Source organism: Dichotomopilus funicola, assembly GCF_033296635.1.
Source record: "Dichotomopilus funicola strain CBS 141.50 unplaced genomic scaffold C8A04scaffold_109, whole genome shotgun sequence".
Taxonomy (NCBI): domain Eukaryota; kingdom Fungi; phylum Ascomycota; class Sordariomycetes; order Sordariales; family Chaetomiaceae; genus Dichotomopilus; species Dichotomopilus funicola.
The window spans coordinates 25,247-39,997 of record NW_026944130.1 but is presented as its reverse complement, the minus strand read 5'-3'; the positions used below and the strand labels follow the sequence as shown (position 1 = coordinate 39,997).

At 56.1% G+C, this 14,751-nt stretch overlaps 5 protein-coding genes across 5 annotated transcripts; 4 read left to right on the top strand and 1 right to left on the bottom strand.

Moving 5' to 3' along the window:
- Positions 1–339: 339 nt before the first annotated feature.
- On the bottom strand, positions 340–2,102 carry C8A04DRAFT_40711 (uncharacterized protein; the record flags this gene model as incomplete). Its single annotated transcript, XM_062785037.1, has 3 exons — positions 340–477; positions 529–1,538; positions 1,628–2,102. 3 exons carry the CDS (start codon positions 2,100–2,102, stop codon positions 340–342), a joined length of 1,623 nt encoding a protein of 540 aa, XP_062632830.1.
- A 1,787-nt stretch (positions 2,103–3,889) lies between these two features.
- C8A04DRAFT_15842 (uncharacterized protein) lies at positions 3,890–4,150 on the top strand (the record flags this gene model as incomplete). The annotated part of the gene is made up of 1 exon (XM_062778638.1): positions 3,890–4,150. The coding sequence occupies one exon, from the start codon at positions 3,890–3,892 to the stop codon at positions 4,148–4,150; it is 261 nt and encodes an 86-aa protein (XP_062632829.1).
- A 1,709-nt stretch (positions 4,151–5,859) lies between these two features.
- C8A04DRAFT_40710 (glycosyl hydrolases family 31-domain-containing protein) lies at positions 5,860–7,851 on the top strand (the record flags this gene model as incomplete). The annotated part of the gene is made up of 1 exon (XM_062785036.1): positions 5,860–7,851. One exon carries the CDS (start codon positions 5,860–5,862, stop codon positions 7,849–7,851), a length of 1,992 nt encoding a protein of 663 aa, XP_062632828.1.
- Positions 7,852–8,501: 650 nt separating this feature from the next.
- C8A04DRAFT_15839 (uncharacterized protein) lies at positions 8,502–11,766 on the top strand (the record flags this gene model as incomplete). The annotated part of the gene is made up of 4 exons (XM_062778635.1): positions 8,502–8,674; positions 8,741–10,382; positions 10,459–10,600; positions 10,670–11,766. The coding sequence occupies 4 exons, from the start codon at positions 8,502–8,504 to the stop codon at positions 11,764–11,766; spliced, it is 3,054 nt and encodes a 1,017-aa protein (XP_062632827.1).
- Positions 11,767–12,486: 720 nt separating this feature from the next.
- Positions 12,487–14,167, top strand: C8A04DRAFT_15841 (general substrate transporter; the record flags this gene model as incomplete). Its single annotated transcript, XM_062778637.1, has 2 exons — positions 12,487–12,999; positions 13,082–14,167. The coding sequence occupies 2 exons, from the start codon at positions 12,487–12,489 to the stop codon at positions 14,165–14,167; spliced, it is 1,599 nt and encodes a 532-aa protein (XP_062632826.1).
- Between the last annotated feature and the right edge of the window lie 584 nt (positions 14,168–14,751).

Genomic DNA, 14,751 nt, shown 5'->3' with positions numbered 1-14,751 from the left:
GTTCAGACGATCCTTCAGCCCTCTCCGACCTACCAGCCTCCATATGATCTCATCATGCTTGTTCTGTGCCACCACCATGTCTCTAAACAGGGTTTCATCCTTCAACGGCCAACTTAAAATGAACTTCACAACAAAGTTCGGGCATAATCCTCTTCCAAAATGGCTGAGGAAGCTCCTCTAAGGATGTAACATGGCCGGTAACATGAGAAGATCCTCAAGTGACGAAGGCCATCCGATTCATGTAATTAACTGAATCCCATTCCCAATAATCATTACATCTCATCATTTACTCACCTCATTAACAACATCCAAGACTCATACCAACTCCCACAAACCCCATCAAACACCTCCATCCCTCCCACCCGTATTCCTCCTCATCGGTAAATCCAACTTGGCCTTAACCGTCTCCGCCAACGCGTCCAATTCCCTCGTACTCCGTACCCCCGTCCCAAGATTCCCAATCCGCACCTTCTCACTCTGCACATAATCCGCAGCATGTTCCTGGCCATCCATATCCGAAAATCTTACATCATACGTAAGCAGCGCCACAATTGACGACTTCCACAGCGGCAGGTTCGACGCCCGGCCACTCTGTATCAGCACCAGCACCAAAAACACCACCGCGATGACCTGCACCACCACCGGCAGCGCCAGCCACCCCCACTCGACCTGCACAAACACAATCTGCTGCTCGCTCTCGCCGGCCGCCACCTGCTCGTGGACCGCGCGTAGTTGGTCGGTCATACTGTCAGTCATGGCGTGGATCGCAACGGCCGGATTGGGGGTGCGCAGGAATGCGTCGCCCATGCCCTGCGAGTCGTCGGCGACGTTGGTCGACGCCTCGCCGTCAAAGATGTTGCCAGCGAATCGGCTGGAAGTGAACAAGAGCCCTAGGGCGGACAGGTCCGGGACGGCTATCCGCAGGCTTGGGAGTCCGGGCGTGTTGAACGTTAGGTAATCGGCATGGCCCCCCTGGGCGGTGACGACGCCTTTGGGGAGAGTCAGGACTTCCCGGCGGCTGGCCGTTAAGTTTGCTCCCGACGAGGAGAGGCCGTGGAAGCGGTGTGCGGCCAGGGACACGTCACATTCGGTGATGTTCATGTCGCTAGCTAGGAAGCCCCAGTTGTTAGAATCGACGGGAACGCGGAGGACGGCAATGCGCGCGATCCCCGATCCCATCCCGGTAGTACCCCCAGGAGGGACAGCCCCCGCGTCAGCCTTCAGGAGCGAGATGGCCCCGATACTGATCACGGTCTGGTACGACGTGTAGGAGTACGTGGCATCCAACCTGACGCCGCCTGGGGTGGTTAAATACATGTCGGACATGTTGGTCATGCCCGTCTTGTCCCAAGTTCCGGAGGCATCAGGGTGGAGTCGGAGAGTGGCTTCCGTCACGTCGGCACAGGTGCTGGTGAAGCCCAGTGAGACGTATGTTCCGTTCCATCGGCAGGACGAGGAACAGTTGAATAATGGGGGCGAATCAAGGTTGAATAGGCCTCGGTACACGGCCCCCTGCATCCCTGTGTCGATAGTGGAGGCTAAAGAAGAGTGGACGGTCAGGAACGAGACGGCTCAACAAGGGAAGTGGTTCGTGAATCTCAGGGCCTCGATGCGGAGAATTACTTACATCGAACGTTGACAATGCCGCTGAGAGCGCCTATGGGTTTAGCACCGCCGTTGTAAGTGTGGCTAAGCCCGAGGGTAGCATTGGCGTCGCTGACGAGAACCGGCATCGGGGTGAGCAGGACCATCTGCTGAATAAAAACCTCGAGTCCTATAGCCAAGAGGGTAACAACGGCGCCGATGCTGGCAAGGCCCAGGGGCCGACGGACAAGAAGAATCAGCGAGCCTAATGAACCGCGGCTCGCCTCCTCCAGCAAGTCGAGGTCGTTCAGGCGCCGGGCCTTCCGTTTGAAGTGTAGCCACTTGTACTGGCTGATGCAGGCGCCGATGGCCAGAGCCCCGAGGGACTTGTTGGCGGTGCCGAAAAACGCGATGGTGGCCGGGATTCCGAAATAAAAATGCCAGTCTGTTAACCGTCGGCCGTCCATGGTAATGAGGATCGCAACAATCGCCACCAAGCATGCGGTACTAGCCACCATCGCCAACAACTCCCACCACCATCCCGTCCAGTTCGTCAGTCGGGATCCGGTTTCCACCGATCGATCATCTCCAGAGTCGACTGTCTCGACGCCATGGAGTGGGAAGGATTTCGTCTGTTGCGACTGTAGTGACCATGGTGTTTGTGGTGCTTCGGCTCCGTCCGCTTGCACCGGGCGCACCTCATCGCCCACCATGTCGTACTGGACGGTCCCGGAGTGATTCATAGTGTAGTGATACTCGTCGGTCGGCGTTCAGCTTCTTCCTGAACTTCCGCGCGTCGTTGGGAATTCAACCGTCGAATCCCCCGCTCGAACTCTGCAGAGGGAAAGAAATCAAACGCGCCCTGGCGTGCAACGAAATCAATCAAACATTCCTGCTTCGACCACGGTCCATGTTTTTTCCCTCGCCCCGATCGCGTTGCGCAAGCAACCCAACGCCCCCTAAATCCCTGCCACGTTCGGTCTTGGCTGCTTGCTGCTGTGACAAGCCCCTTTGAGGGCTTGAACTTGGGGGCCAAAAGAAATTATTAACGTTAATAATACTAGGCAAGTCTCGTCTCACTGCAGCTTGAAAACCCAAAACAGCCAATTGTGCGGGTCTGCGAGAACCAACGCCCCCCCAAGCGAGTCTGGGCAGCTGCATTCTGCAGGCCACCGCGTCGAATCACCGCACGACGGCTGTTCGGGAGACGGTCCTGGAATCTCAAATTAGAAATCGGGTGTGTTCCTTGAAATGTGGATGTCAACTACGGTGGGTCTGCGGTTGCTCCCACTCGCCATCGAGGAAACGCATAATTACGCACTGGGTCCAGTGGCTGTGTTGACGAGGGAAGAGACATAGGGAGACAGCGTGGGGGTATCGGGTATTGCTCGTGATAAATTCTATTCGGTACACTCGAAACTGTCCTCTGACGACTGCAGGTGACAGGGTTCGAACTTCGGGTCGGGACGACGCAATGCACGATTGCATCAGCAGATTCGGCACACCCGTGGAATTGTCGAGCAAGCGCCGTGATGAACTTCGATGTGACGCTGTACATGTGTAGGAGCTCCTGATAGGCTCAAGACCGAAGGAGAAGGAGAGTCGGGCCTCAAACCATCAAAGACCGCAAAATCCGGACAACTTTCTCTTTCTCGGGCCGGCTCATTGGAACGAGAAAACGGTAGGGACAATCGGTTCCCGAATTCAAGAGACATTGAAATCAGGTGTCCGCTCTCTTCGCCTCCGCATCTTGATCGTTCTTGCGTTTTTTGAATGTGTTTCGGGTGAGCTCCGGCCATCGTCTCGCGTTAACCCCCTTGTCCAGCTGGTGTCTCATCTCCCAGCTGGCAGCCGCATATTGCCCAGTACCAAGACTGTATGGGTACTGTACGGCCCCCAGGCTGCTTCCCTGGCAACAACAATTGAGACTCGCAAACCAGAGGGCGGAAGTTGAACGAGAAACTGTCAACAAAAGTATGGATTGAATGATGAATCCTACATCCATCATGAATTATGAAGGCTGAGCTGAAAAAACATACCCGGCTGCGCCAAGCCCAGACCCCTACCCATGTGCGAGGTGGTTGCCCGCTCCTATTCATACTGGAACGTCTCCGCAAATCTTAGAGCTCGAGCCAACCTTGAACATCAAGTCATCAACTCCCGTCCGTAACCACATTCCCGGGAGCGTCAGATCCACAGCACCCCCAGACTCGCGATCCTCTTCTGTGGTGTTGAGGTAGGTCTGTCAGTTATCCAACACTGAAAATTAGCTATCAGAATCCCCCAACCCACCCACCTCCCTACAATGTCCGACATCCGTAGGCAGTCATCCATTGCTGCACGGGTACAAGCTCTAACACTCCACGGTCTGGGAGTGAAAACACCTGAGATTTTCAGGGTAACCGGTATCAAAAGGGAGTCCTTCAAGGCCCTCCTTCGCCGGGCTAAGGATAGGGGATATACCCCCGGGGGGCCTATCAAGGATGGGCATGTTGCTGATGGCCACAGGAGTGGGCGGCCTAAAGTGGCTAATAAAAGACTCGCAAGTCGAGGGTTCAGGGTGTAACAGTGGATTCTACGACTGGCGAAGCAGATAGGGATCAATGGAGTGATTCAGAGGCAGCTCAGCTTGGTGATACAGATGAAGCTCAGCCCAACGATTCAAACGTAGCCCAGCCCAGGGATTCATCAAATGTGGTTGAGCCCAGCGATTCAAAGGCAGTTTGATAACTTGATAGGTAGCCTCGCAGTCAGATGGCTGTAGGCTGTTTTGTTGGCTTGTCATACTGCATACTAGGGGCGGGCTTGGCGCAACGGGGTACTTTGTTTTTTTCTAAATAATGCCTTTCCCACACCCAAGCATCAATCAAGGCTCGTACCACCACAAGCGCCTCGCTCATTACGCAACTTCTTCAGCCTCTTGTCCCATTGGCTTTTTCGGAGTGTATACTCTCTTTTCCGACTGGTTCATACGCCGATAGCGGGGAAGGTTAGGTGCCCGACAGTCCCGACTGAGCAATTTGAGCTACGGGGAATTGTCTTTCGCGTCGAAAGTCGGACGTGGTGGCCGAAGACGATCGGAATGATAATGGACAAGAGCTCTCTCCATGTGAGCCAGAGTCAGGAATACCCCCTTGCTATTTGGTGTGCAGCATGCTTTATAGCGCCGGTATTCCTGCTTCAATCTGGTTCGAAGACGCCCGAGGACACGGAAGATTGGCTTCCAACTCTCCCCCAGCTTCTCACCGCGTTGATAGCGAAATGGCTAAGCTTGGAGGAAGGAGATCGGGATTTACGATTGTGCACTGCAGTATTCCTGGGGTATATCTACGGATATCTTGACAGTGTCAAGGTCCGGGGTTTTGAACAGCAACTTCCACAGCAATTTTGGGCCTTCCACTCAGATCAGATACAAGGAATCAATGCCGGGGGTTTGGGGACATCCCGATGCCAGGAGTATTAACGTAACGGACCCACTCCTAGGCCAGGGCAACAAGATCTCCGCATTCAGGGGGGGCTGTAATTGAATCATTACCACCACCCCCCAACGCTGCAAACACCATAACGGGTTGAATCTACTGAGGTTGGCGACGGCGTTAGCTAATGGCTGTGGTTGAGCTGTTGTAGCGGTTGTGGTAGTGTTGGCGCTACAGGTTTTGCCAAGCGTTTGGTCGACTCGAGAACTAAAATTACGCGCTGATGAACACATGAGTCAACTTCCTGCACAGGAATCAAGGCAGACGAGGAAGAAAGGTAATATTAGTTGAGAGGTCGCGTCATTCTTGCCGCGTTTGTTGAGGCGGGCATTCGCCAGAGGCGTGTTTCCGAGCCTTCGGTCCTTGGCATGCCGTTACTGCGGAGTCCGGGAGCAGAAGACGGGTGCTCCCGATGGGCCCCCCGGGCAAGCTAGATGCTCCACCCCCACCGGGCGGAAGCAGGGCGAGTGGGCAGTCTCTGTGACCGGGAATTCGATGGACAGCACGATACGCGTGAGGAGGCTTTGTGTGATTCGGAGACGACACATTCGGCTTGTTTGGTATATCCAATGCGTAAAGATCTATAAAAACCTCACCATTCTCCTAGATTCTCACGTTTGGTCTAGCAGATGATTACCCTGTCTCTTCCTCTAAGGTCCGAGAAATGCTGAAATAACAAGCCGACACTGAGCCCCCTCCTCCACTTTCCGCTCCAACGGTAAGCAACTTGATCATTCGTTTCTCTTAGATTTTTTTTTTTGCTTACTGACAATCCCATCCCCGTTCAGTTTCGTACAAAATGCTGTTCCAGCAGGACAACAGGCTCATCTACGCCTATGACGCCGAGAAGCTCTGGATCGAGCCGTGGGGCCAGAATAGTCTGCGCATCCGGGCGACGAAAGTACGCTCGATGCCGTCGGAGGACTGGGCACTTCAGGCACAACCCAAAACAGAGGTCCAGATCAAGATCTCGGACGACTCGGCTTCCATGGTCAACGGAAATATTAAAGCAACCATAACGAAAGCCGGGAAACTCAACGTGTGGAACTCCAAGGGAGAACTGCTGCTCGAGGAATACACACGAAACCGGCGCGATGTCCTGGACCCCAAGTGCAGCGCCATCGAGGTTGAGGCGCGCGAGTTCAAGCCAATTCCCGGCGGCGACTACCACCTCACTCTGCGCCTAGAGAGCGTCGACCCAGCCGAGAAGCTCCATGGCATGGGACAGTACCAGCAATCCCTCTTCGACCTCAAAGGTGCCGACTTGGAGATGGCGCATCGAAACTCCCAAGCGAGTGTCCCGTTTCTACTCTCGTCGCTGGGCTACGGGCTCCTGTGGAACAACCCCTCAATCGGCCGCGCAGTCCTGGGGAAGAACATTATGAGCTTTGAGGCTTACTCCACGACCATCTTAGACTACTGGATCGTGGCCGGCGATACGCCCGCCGAGATTGTCGAGGCGTATGCCGACGCCACTGGAAAGGTGCCCATGATGCCGGAATTTGGCCTGGGGTTCTGGCAGTGCAAGCTGCGTTACCAAACGCAAGAGGAGCTTCTCGCTGTCGCCCGGGAGTACAAGCGGCGGAATCTACCCCTGGACCTGATTGTCATCGACTTTTTCCACTGGCCCTTGCAAGGCGAATGGAAGTTCGACCCGACGTACTGGCCCGATCCCGACGCCATGGTCAAGGAGCTTAGGGATATGAACGTGGAGCTTATGGTTTCGATTTGGCCAACGGTGGACAAGCGCTCCGAGAACTTCGAGGAGATGCTCGAGCATGGCCTATTGATCCGGGTGGACCGCGGCGTACGTACTGGCCTCGATTTTCAAGGGGACACGGTCCATTTCGACACAACAAACCCAGAGGCCCGTAAATACGTGTGGAATAAGGCCAAGCAGAACTACTACTCCAAGGGAATAAGGGTATTCTGGCTCGACGAAGCAGAACCCGAATATGCAGTATACGATTTCGACAACTACCGGTACCATCTAGGCACCAACCTGAGTATTGGCAATATCTATCCGGTCGAGTACTCTCGGGCTTTCTACGATGGCCTCAAGAGCGAGGGTCACAACGATGTTGTCAGCCTTGTGCGATGCGCCTGGGCAGGTAGCCAAAGGTACGGCGCGCTAGTATGGAGCGGCGATATCGCCTCGTCATGGTCGAGCTTTAGGAACCAGTTAGCCGCCGGGTTGCATATGGGCATCGCTGGTCTTCCGTGGTGGACGACTGACATTGGCGGGTTCCATGGAGGTGATCCCAAAGACGAGCTGTTCAGGGAGCTCTTCGTGCGTTGGTTCCAGTGGGGTGCCTTCTGTCCTGTCTTCCGGCTACATGGGGACCGCGAACCACGTCAACCCCAGCAAGGGACGACAGGTGGTGCGACCTGCTGTAGTGGGGCTGACAACGAGGTGTGGTCGTACGGGTCGCAGGTATACGACATCTGCAAGAAATATATGGAGATCCGGGAGCAGATGCGGCCGTATACGCGGCAACTCATGCAGGAGGCCCACGAGAAGGGAACGCCGCTGATGAGGCCGTTGTTCTACGAGTTTCCCGAGGACCTGCGTTCCTGGGAGACAGGCGAACAGTTCATGTACGGAGCCAAATACCTGTGCTGTCCGGTGATGCAGCCAGGTGTCACGAAACTCAAGGTGTATCTGCCTGGCGGAGCGGGGTGGAAGGCGCTTGAGGGAGCGGATGCCTTCGATGGTGGACAGACTGTGGAGGTGGCCTGTCCTCTCGAATACATGCCGGTATTTGTCAGGGTGGATCGAGAAAGCAAGTAGGGGCTTACCTAAGAGCACAGAAAGGAATTGATTCTGAATTTCTGAACTATTGGTGAACCCGTCGTTGGTGCGTTGGGGCAAGTCGAATTCCCATGAAGAGTAATTACTGATCAGGCCTTGAAGCTGGCTTCTCGGTGACTTTCGGCAATAGAGCTCGCTGGGGAATGGGTCGTGCGCGATAAGCGAACTCAGATGTCTTCTCTCGACGTCGCTCGCCAAAACGTTTGCCTGTGTCATGAAAACATGCGAGGTTACATTACAGGAAATGTAGCATGTTTTTCCGGAAGAGCGGACAGGGGGCCCTGGGAAACAAGACTCACCCCATGTCTCGCTACTGAAGTTCCCCATGGGGAAGCATTTTCCCCATTTCCCCACCAACCCCATCCTTTCCCCCACAGCGCCTGTCCGAGCGCTGTGTGCATCGGACTTCAATCCAAATCTTCAACGTCTCTACCATCAACGCCAGCGCGTGCTGCGGCGCAACTAGCTAAGATTCCCAAGGGATCAGCTTCCCTCGACGCTCTCTCACATGCGCGTCCATTCGGGTTTCCAACGTCAGTCATGAGCGGTTCCCGTTTCTCCAAGGCGCCCGCGATTCAGTCCCCCAAGGAGCCCACTTCTGGTCACCCATATCCCCACAGTCTCATGCCATGTGCGACACCGGCATTGTGCCATTGCCGGCTCGCCCAACAAGCGCCTCGACGCGATGCACCATATGCCGCACGACTTTCTCTCGACCAGAGCATCTCGCTCGCCATCGCAAGAGCCACACCCGGGAAAAGCCCTTTCGCTGTCGGGTGTGCGGCAAGAACTTCGCCCGCCAGTAAGCCAAGTTTCTCCGGTGCCGAACGTCTTTCATAAACAGGCGCGGCTAACCCCTGGTTGGCAGAGACGTCATGCACCGCCATGCCGCAACGCATGACAAGGACGAAAGAGTGACAGGTCTCCCCACCCGTCTCAGGGCATGCGTGCAGTGTGCGACCAGCCGTGTCCGGTGTTCCAGGACCGAGCCCTGCGGGAGATGTTCAGAACGGGATTTGGCGTGTGCCTATCCTCCGGGCAGCAGCAAGAGGACCCCCCGTCCCGCTGCTGGTAGCGGCCCACAGGATCGGTCCTTGACACCGCCATCTCACCCACAGGAACCCGCGCAAAACATCGAGCAGGACGGTGACAATCAAACGCGGCTGCAGGAGAGGATTCCGGATGGCACCACGGCAGCCAATACCTCTAATCTGGAGGCCGCTGTAGATGCTCGGCACAGCGGTTCTGCAGCCAACCTTGATGCTGGTGTCCGCGCCGACGACGACCCGGGAATGCTACAGACCGTCTCCTGGCCCAAAGAGCTGCCCACTTTTGAGGATCCTAGCATCTTGGAACAGCGATCATACCATGGTGGCTTCAGTCAACAAAATGCTGCTCATGAGCAGATTGTGGACCTGCTAGCCATGAATTGGAGCTCGCCCGACTACTCGCATGGATTGGAGTGGAATGAGATGCTCACTTCCGGGAACCTAACTCAAATTGATGCAAACCAACCGCCCTTTTCCTTCCTATTTGAGGCACCAGCGACCATGGCAGGGTTCGGCGATCCCCTAATTTCCATGGATGACCATACGCAGCATCATCCCCAAGCACATGAGACTTATTCTGCCGAAGTGCCACCCAGCAGTGGTACTGGTACCCTTCCCCGTCGGTTCTCGACCTGCGACCCCAGCACAGATGGATCAGCCCCGAGGCTGTCCGGTGAGGCCACGTCATATGTGGACGGAGGTGAAGCAAGAGCCCCTTTTCCTGCCCGCTCCTCCCTTCAGCACCACCAAGGGACAAAAGATCTCGCCACAAACCCTCAAAGACCCTTCATGGTGCAAGAAAATGAGAGCTTATCACCGATCGAGGCCGGATTCCGTCTCGTCACGCACAGTGCCTACAATAATATGATCCAACACATCCACCGTGAAGCCACACAGCCGCTCATCGGCATTGACACGGCCAGGTTTCCATCTCATCAGCGCATCGCAGAGCTAGCTCGCCTCTACTTCACTAACTTTCACCCCATCTTCCCTTTCATTCGAAAGACAGATTTTCGCATAGAGTCTTCCAAACATTGGATACTGCTCCTTGCCGTTGCAGCAATCGGGACTAAGTATGCACAACCAAACACTCCCGAGTCCGCCTCTGACGACGTGCTGAGTGATACTCTCGACATGATACTCAAAACCCATGTTCACAGCACTCAGGAGCAGTCGGAGGGGTGCGCATGGAACGTGATGTTGGACGAGCCAGAAATGAGCCATCTCGGCTTACCCACGCTCCAGGCGCTAATCCTCAACGTCATCAAGAAGCTTCACAGCGGCAAGAGAGCCTTGGCCAAGCGTGCTCTGATCGAGAGATACTATCTCGTTACGGAGTGTACTCGCATGCGTTTGCTTTCGTCCGCTGCTGACGAAACGTCAACGGGTCTCGCCGACGGCGCGAGAGGCCCGGCTTGGGTGCGGAAGCAGTCGCGACTCCGGACTGGGATGATGATTTGGGTAAGTCACTACCCAAGATATTCGACGGCAAGAACGCCCTGTTTACATTCACGGGTCTGCTAAACGAGCGTGGTAGCTATTGGACTTCATGATGGCATATGAGTATAATGCGCCCCCGTTGATGCAGCTCGTGGACGCAAAGGGCCCTCTACCATGTCCTGAAGAGGTCTGGGAAGCTCCTATGGTGGGCGAGATCCAATCTACGGCCAACAGCTCAGGTATGCGCAGATTACCTGAGCCCTGTGTTACACTAGCTACGGATGTTGACGGCTCAAATCTCCTGACAGTTACCCTTCTTGATGCGGTCGAAATGCTTTACATCGAAAAGAGGCTCCCGGACAACCTCGGTGAGTTCACCGCTATTCTCCTGATCCACGCCATCTTGAGGAGAAACAGAGAGGCCATCAAGCAAGCACAGACCCAGCTCTCGTGCTGGATTCCTACGGCCACAGCCCAGAACAGAACACTCCAGCTCCACAGAGACGCTGAAACATGGCCACCGGCCACTCCGGTGCTGTCGAGATGGCGGAACAGCGCCTGTGACTGCCTGGACATACTCCACTGGGGCGCCAATGCAAAGGCCGCGAGTTCTGCGGGCTGGGAGCACCCGACTATTCTGTACCTTCATCTTTCCCGTTTGATCCTGCTGGCACCGACGGCCCATCTTCACACGCTTGCAGTTTTAGCTGGGGACCCGGCCGGCATGTCGAACCCAAAGTACGTCGAAGCACGTGCGCTGGTGCTTCGATGGGCGATCCATGACTCCTTCAAAGCTCGCCTCTCGGTTGTACACGCTGGGGCAGTCTTCTGGCACGTTAGACGCTACTCCAGCGGCAGCTTCCTTGAGCCGTTCGCCATCTACATGAGCACATTGGTCCTGTGGGCATACAGCATCTCGATTCAATCCGCCCAGATGCACGGCCAGCGACAAGATCAACGCTCTCCAGACACTACGGGTGCTTCGGGAGCGGGCAACGGCATACTTCAACCACCAATGGGGGAAGCCATGCCAGCCATGCCAGCAGCAGCAGTAGCAGATATAGACGAAGACCCCGACCCGTTCTTTATCCATCTCGACCGACCGTGTGACGACGAGATGGTGCAGACCTACATACGTAAGGGTTCTCGGATCTCGGCGTACATGGCAAGGGTTGGCAACATCATGGACGGCGGCGCGGCCACTAAAATCGTGCAGGAGGGCGTCCGAGCGCTCTCAACGGCGGCGCCGAACTCAGGGTCAGCGGCTGTCGTCGGACAGGCTCACTCTCCAGGAGGTGGTGCGCCCGAGGCCACGGGTGCATTGCGGCAATGGGGCATCCAGCAGTCATTTGCAGACGTCCTTGCGTCGTTAGTCCGGGTAATGGGAGGCCAACGCCGAGAGTGAGTTTCTCTCCGACGGGGTCCCAGCATGAAAGATTGCTCATTGGCGTCCTTGTGGTCGGAGGCCCGGGCGGGTGCATCAGCATGTAAGGTATCCAGAAGTTTGTAAGTACAGTACCGGCATCTTACGGTCATCTACCAGGGGTTTGCCTTGTCCAAGCGCGCAGTAATGGTCGAGACCGTGCTCACCCACATTCCACATTGACGCGGCCAAGGTCCCGGTGGGGTTGCCGGTTCGGGCTGAGCCAGTTAAAACCAGGGGTTCTCCGTGCCCATTCCGGTGGGGGGCCAGACATTCGGACGTCGCCCCGAAAGTTTCAGGTGGAGATGCTCCACAGACGCCTCGCATGGGGATGGGGATTGGGATGGGGATTGGGAAGTCCCCTGTCTCGAACCTTTTTGAGCCTCAGATCGACCAATTAGAGAGGCAGTTCTCGATGAGGATTGCCGATTTCGTCCTTCCTGCCTGCCTGCTGGACCCCACATTGACGCATGGCACGAAGCGAAGGGGATGGGGAGGAAGCGAGGACTCTCTTTGGGGAACGTGCTCGAGACTAATCAGCATCTCGAAGCAAGCGGCCTTGTGCTTAGGGTCATTTTATATATGTCCAACTCACGACCTGAAGGGCCCCTCCTCCCCCCCCCCGGACTCTGCCTGAACATTCTTGTCAAGGAGGACCCCAAGTAAACTACTCCTGCGTATACTGACGCCTGATATGCTATCATGGCAGGCCACGACGAGAAGGTTGATACCGTCCATGACGAGGTTGTTACCGAAGTCAACATGAAGGGTACGGTCCTGGCCAAGCAAGCCGCCGAGGAGGAACACAATCTCTCCTTCCTGGCGGCCATCCGCAAGTATCGCAAGGCAGTCTTTTGGTCGGCCCTCCTGTCGACATCAATCATCATGGAAGGCTACGACATCGTCCTAATGTCGTCCTTCTTTGCCCAGCCCTCCTTCTCGGCCCGGTACGGCGACTACGATGCGGCTACCGGCACGCACCAGATCTCAGCCTCGTGGCAAAACGGTCTCAGCAACGCTGTCAGCGTCGGCACCATCGTTGGAGCTTTTGCGAATGGCTATTTTACGCACAAATTCGGCTACCGCAAGGTCCTACTCGGTTCGCTCGGTCTGATCGCCGCCTTCATCTTCATCCCATTCTTTGCGCCCAACCTCCCCGTTTTGCTCGTCGGCGAGTTTCTCTGCGGCATCCCGTGGGGTGTTTTTGCTACGATGGTACGTTGACGGCTTCACAAACGCGAGCCTACCTTACCTTGTGTGTCCCACAGCTCTCTAACCGTCTTGGTTCTGAACACAGGCTCCGGCTTATGCCTCCGAAATCTGTCCAATGGCGCTGCGAGGCTACCTCACCGTTTACGTCAACCTCTGCTGGGCACTCGGCCAACTGGTGTCGGCCGGTGTTCAGTCTGGCTTCGCCGAGAATACTACAGAGTGGTCCTACCGCATCCCGTTCGCCATTCAGTGGGTTTGGCCGATTCCGCTCTTCTTCATCCTGTGGTTCGCTCCAGAGTCTCCCTGGCACCATGTCCGCAAAGGCGAGTACGACCTCGCCAAGAAGAACATCTCCCGGTTGAGCGCGGCCAAGGACGGTTCCACCGTGGCGGCTCCGATGCTGGCCATGATGGTTCACACCAACGAGCTCGAGCAGCGCCTCGATGACGGCACCTCGTACTGGGACTGCTTTAAGGGCGTGGACCGCTACCGCACCGAGATCGCCTGCATGGTTTTCGCTGCTCAACCTTTCTGTGGCTCCGCCATGGGTGGCACGCCGACGTACTTTTTCGTCCAGGCCGGTCTGCCAACCTCCATCTCGTTCCAGATGGCCGTCGGAGGTCTCGGGCTGGCATCCGTCGGCACCATCATCTCCTGGTTCCTCATGAGCCGCTTTGGTCGCAGGATGATTTACTTGGTCGGCCTGGGCGCTCTTGCTGCGATCCTCTTCATCGTTGGTTTCATCAGCGTCGGGGCTGCGGACTCGGCCGGCGGCAACTACGCCCAAGCAAGCATGATGTTGATCTGGCTGCTCGTCTACTACCTCACCGTTGGTCCCATCTGCTACGCCATCATTGGCGAGGTGTCCTCGACGCGCTTGCGGAACAAAACAGTCTGTCTGAGCCGCATTGCCTATTATATTGCTCAAGTCCTCTGCAACGTCGTTAACCCTTACATGCTGAACCCGACGGCCGGCAACTGGCGTGGCAAGACGGGCTTCTTCTGGGGTGGTTGGGCCTTGGCTTTCTTCGCGTGGACTTGGTTCCGTCTTCCCGAGACCAGCGACAAGACGTTCGAGGAGCTCGACATCCTGTTTGCGCGCCGCATCCGGGCCCGCGATTTTGCCAAGTACAGGGTGGACGCGTACGCTGAGGGACAGGCAGGACTCTAGAAGCAAGCGTGATGAATTGTGCAGAGAGCTCTGTCATCTGGGCACCCACCGAGGGGCCCGGCACCTGGGTTGACTCCATTCTCGTTGCTGCCACAATGCACAACAAACCTGAACCGATGGGACCTGAATTACCTATATTGCTCGGTGGGGGACGTCAACTGGGGCGATGTCTCGTTTGCGGCCTACATAGCATTTCCAGGGCGGAATGCGATAATTGCAGAAATTCGGTGAACCATTTGGATCTTTGAACACAGCATTTCGCCGGCTAATTAGTAAGTTTGATTAATGGGAAGAACTTCGCATCTCCGCCATCTGTATCGCCAGTTCATCAGGTGCTCCCGCCGGAACCCGTGCGCTCGTCGATCTCTCATGTTAAGGTGGTTAGTGAGTCTGTCTCCGCGCTCATATTCTTCTCTCCCGCCTAACCCCACTCTTTTCTCGAAGAATCCCCCCACCGCATCGGATCGACAGAGCTGTGAGATCCCCGCCCCCATCGGGTTTCCCCGCATGTCTCCCCCGCATCGCTCCACGTGGAGTTAACCGTCCGATGTGGGGGATGCGGAGCACGCGCGGAGCGAGCTGAT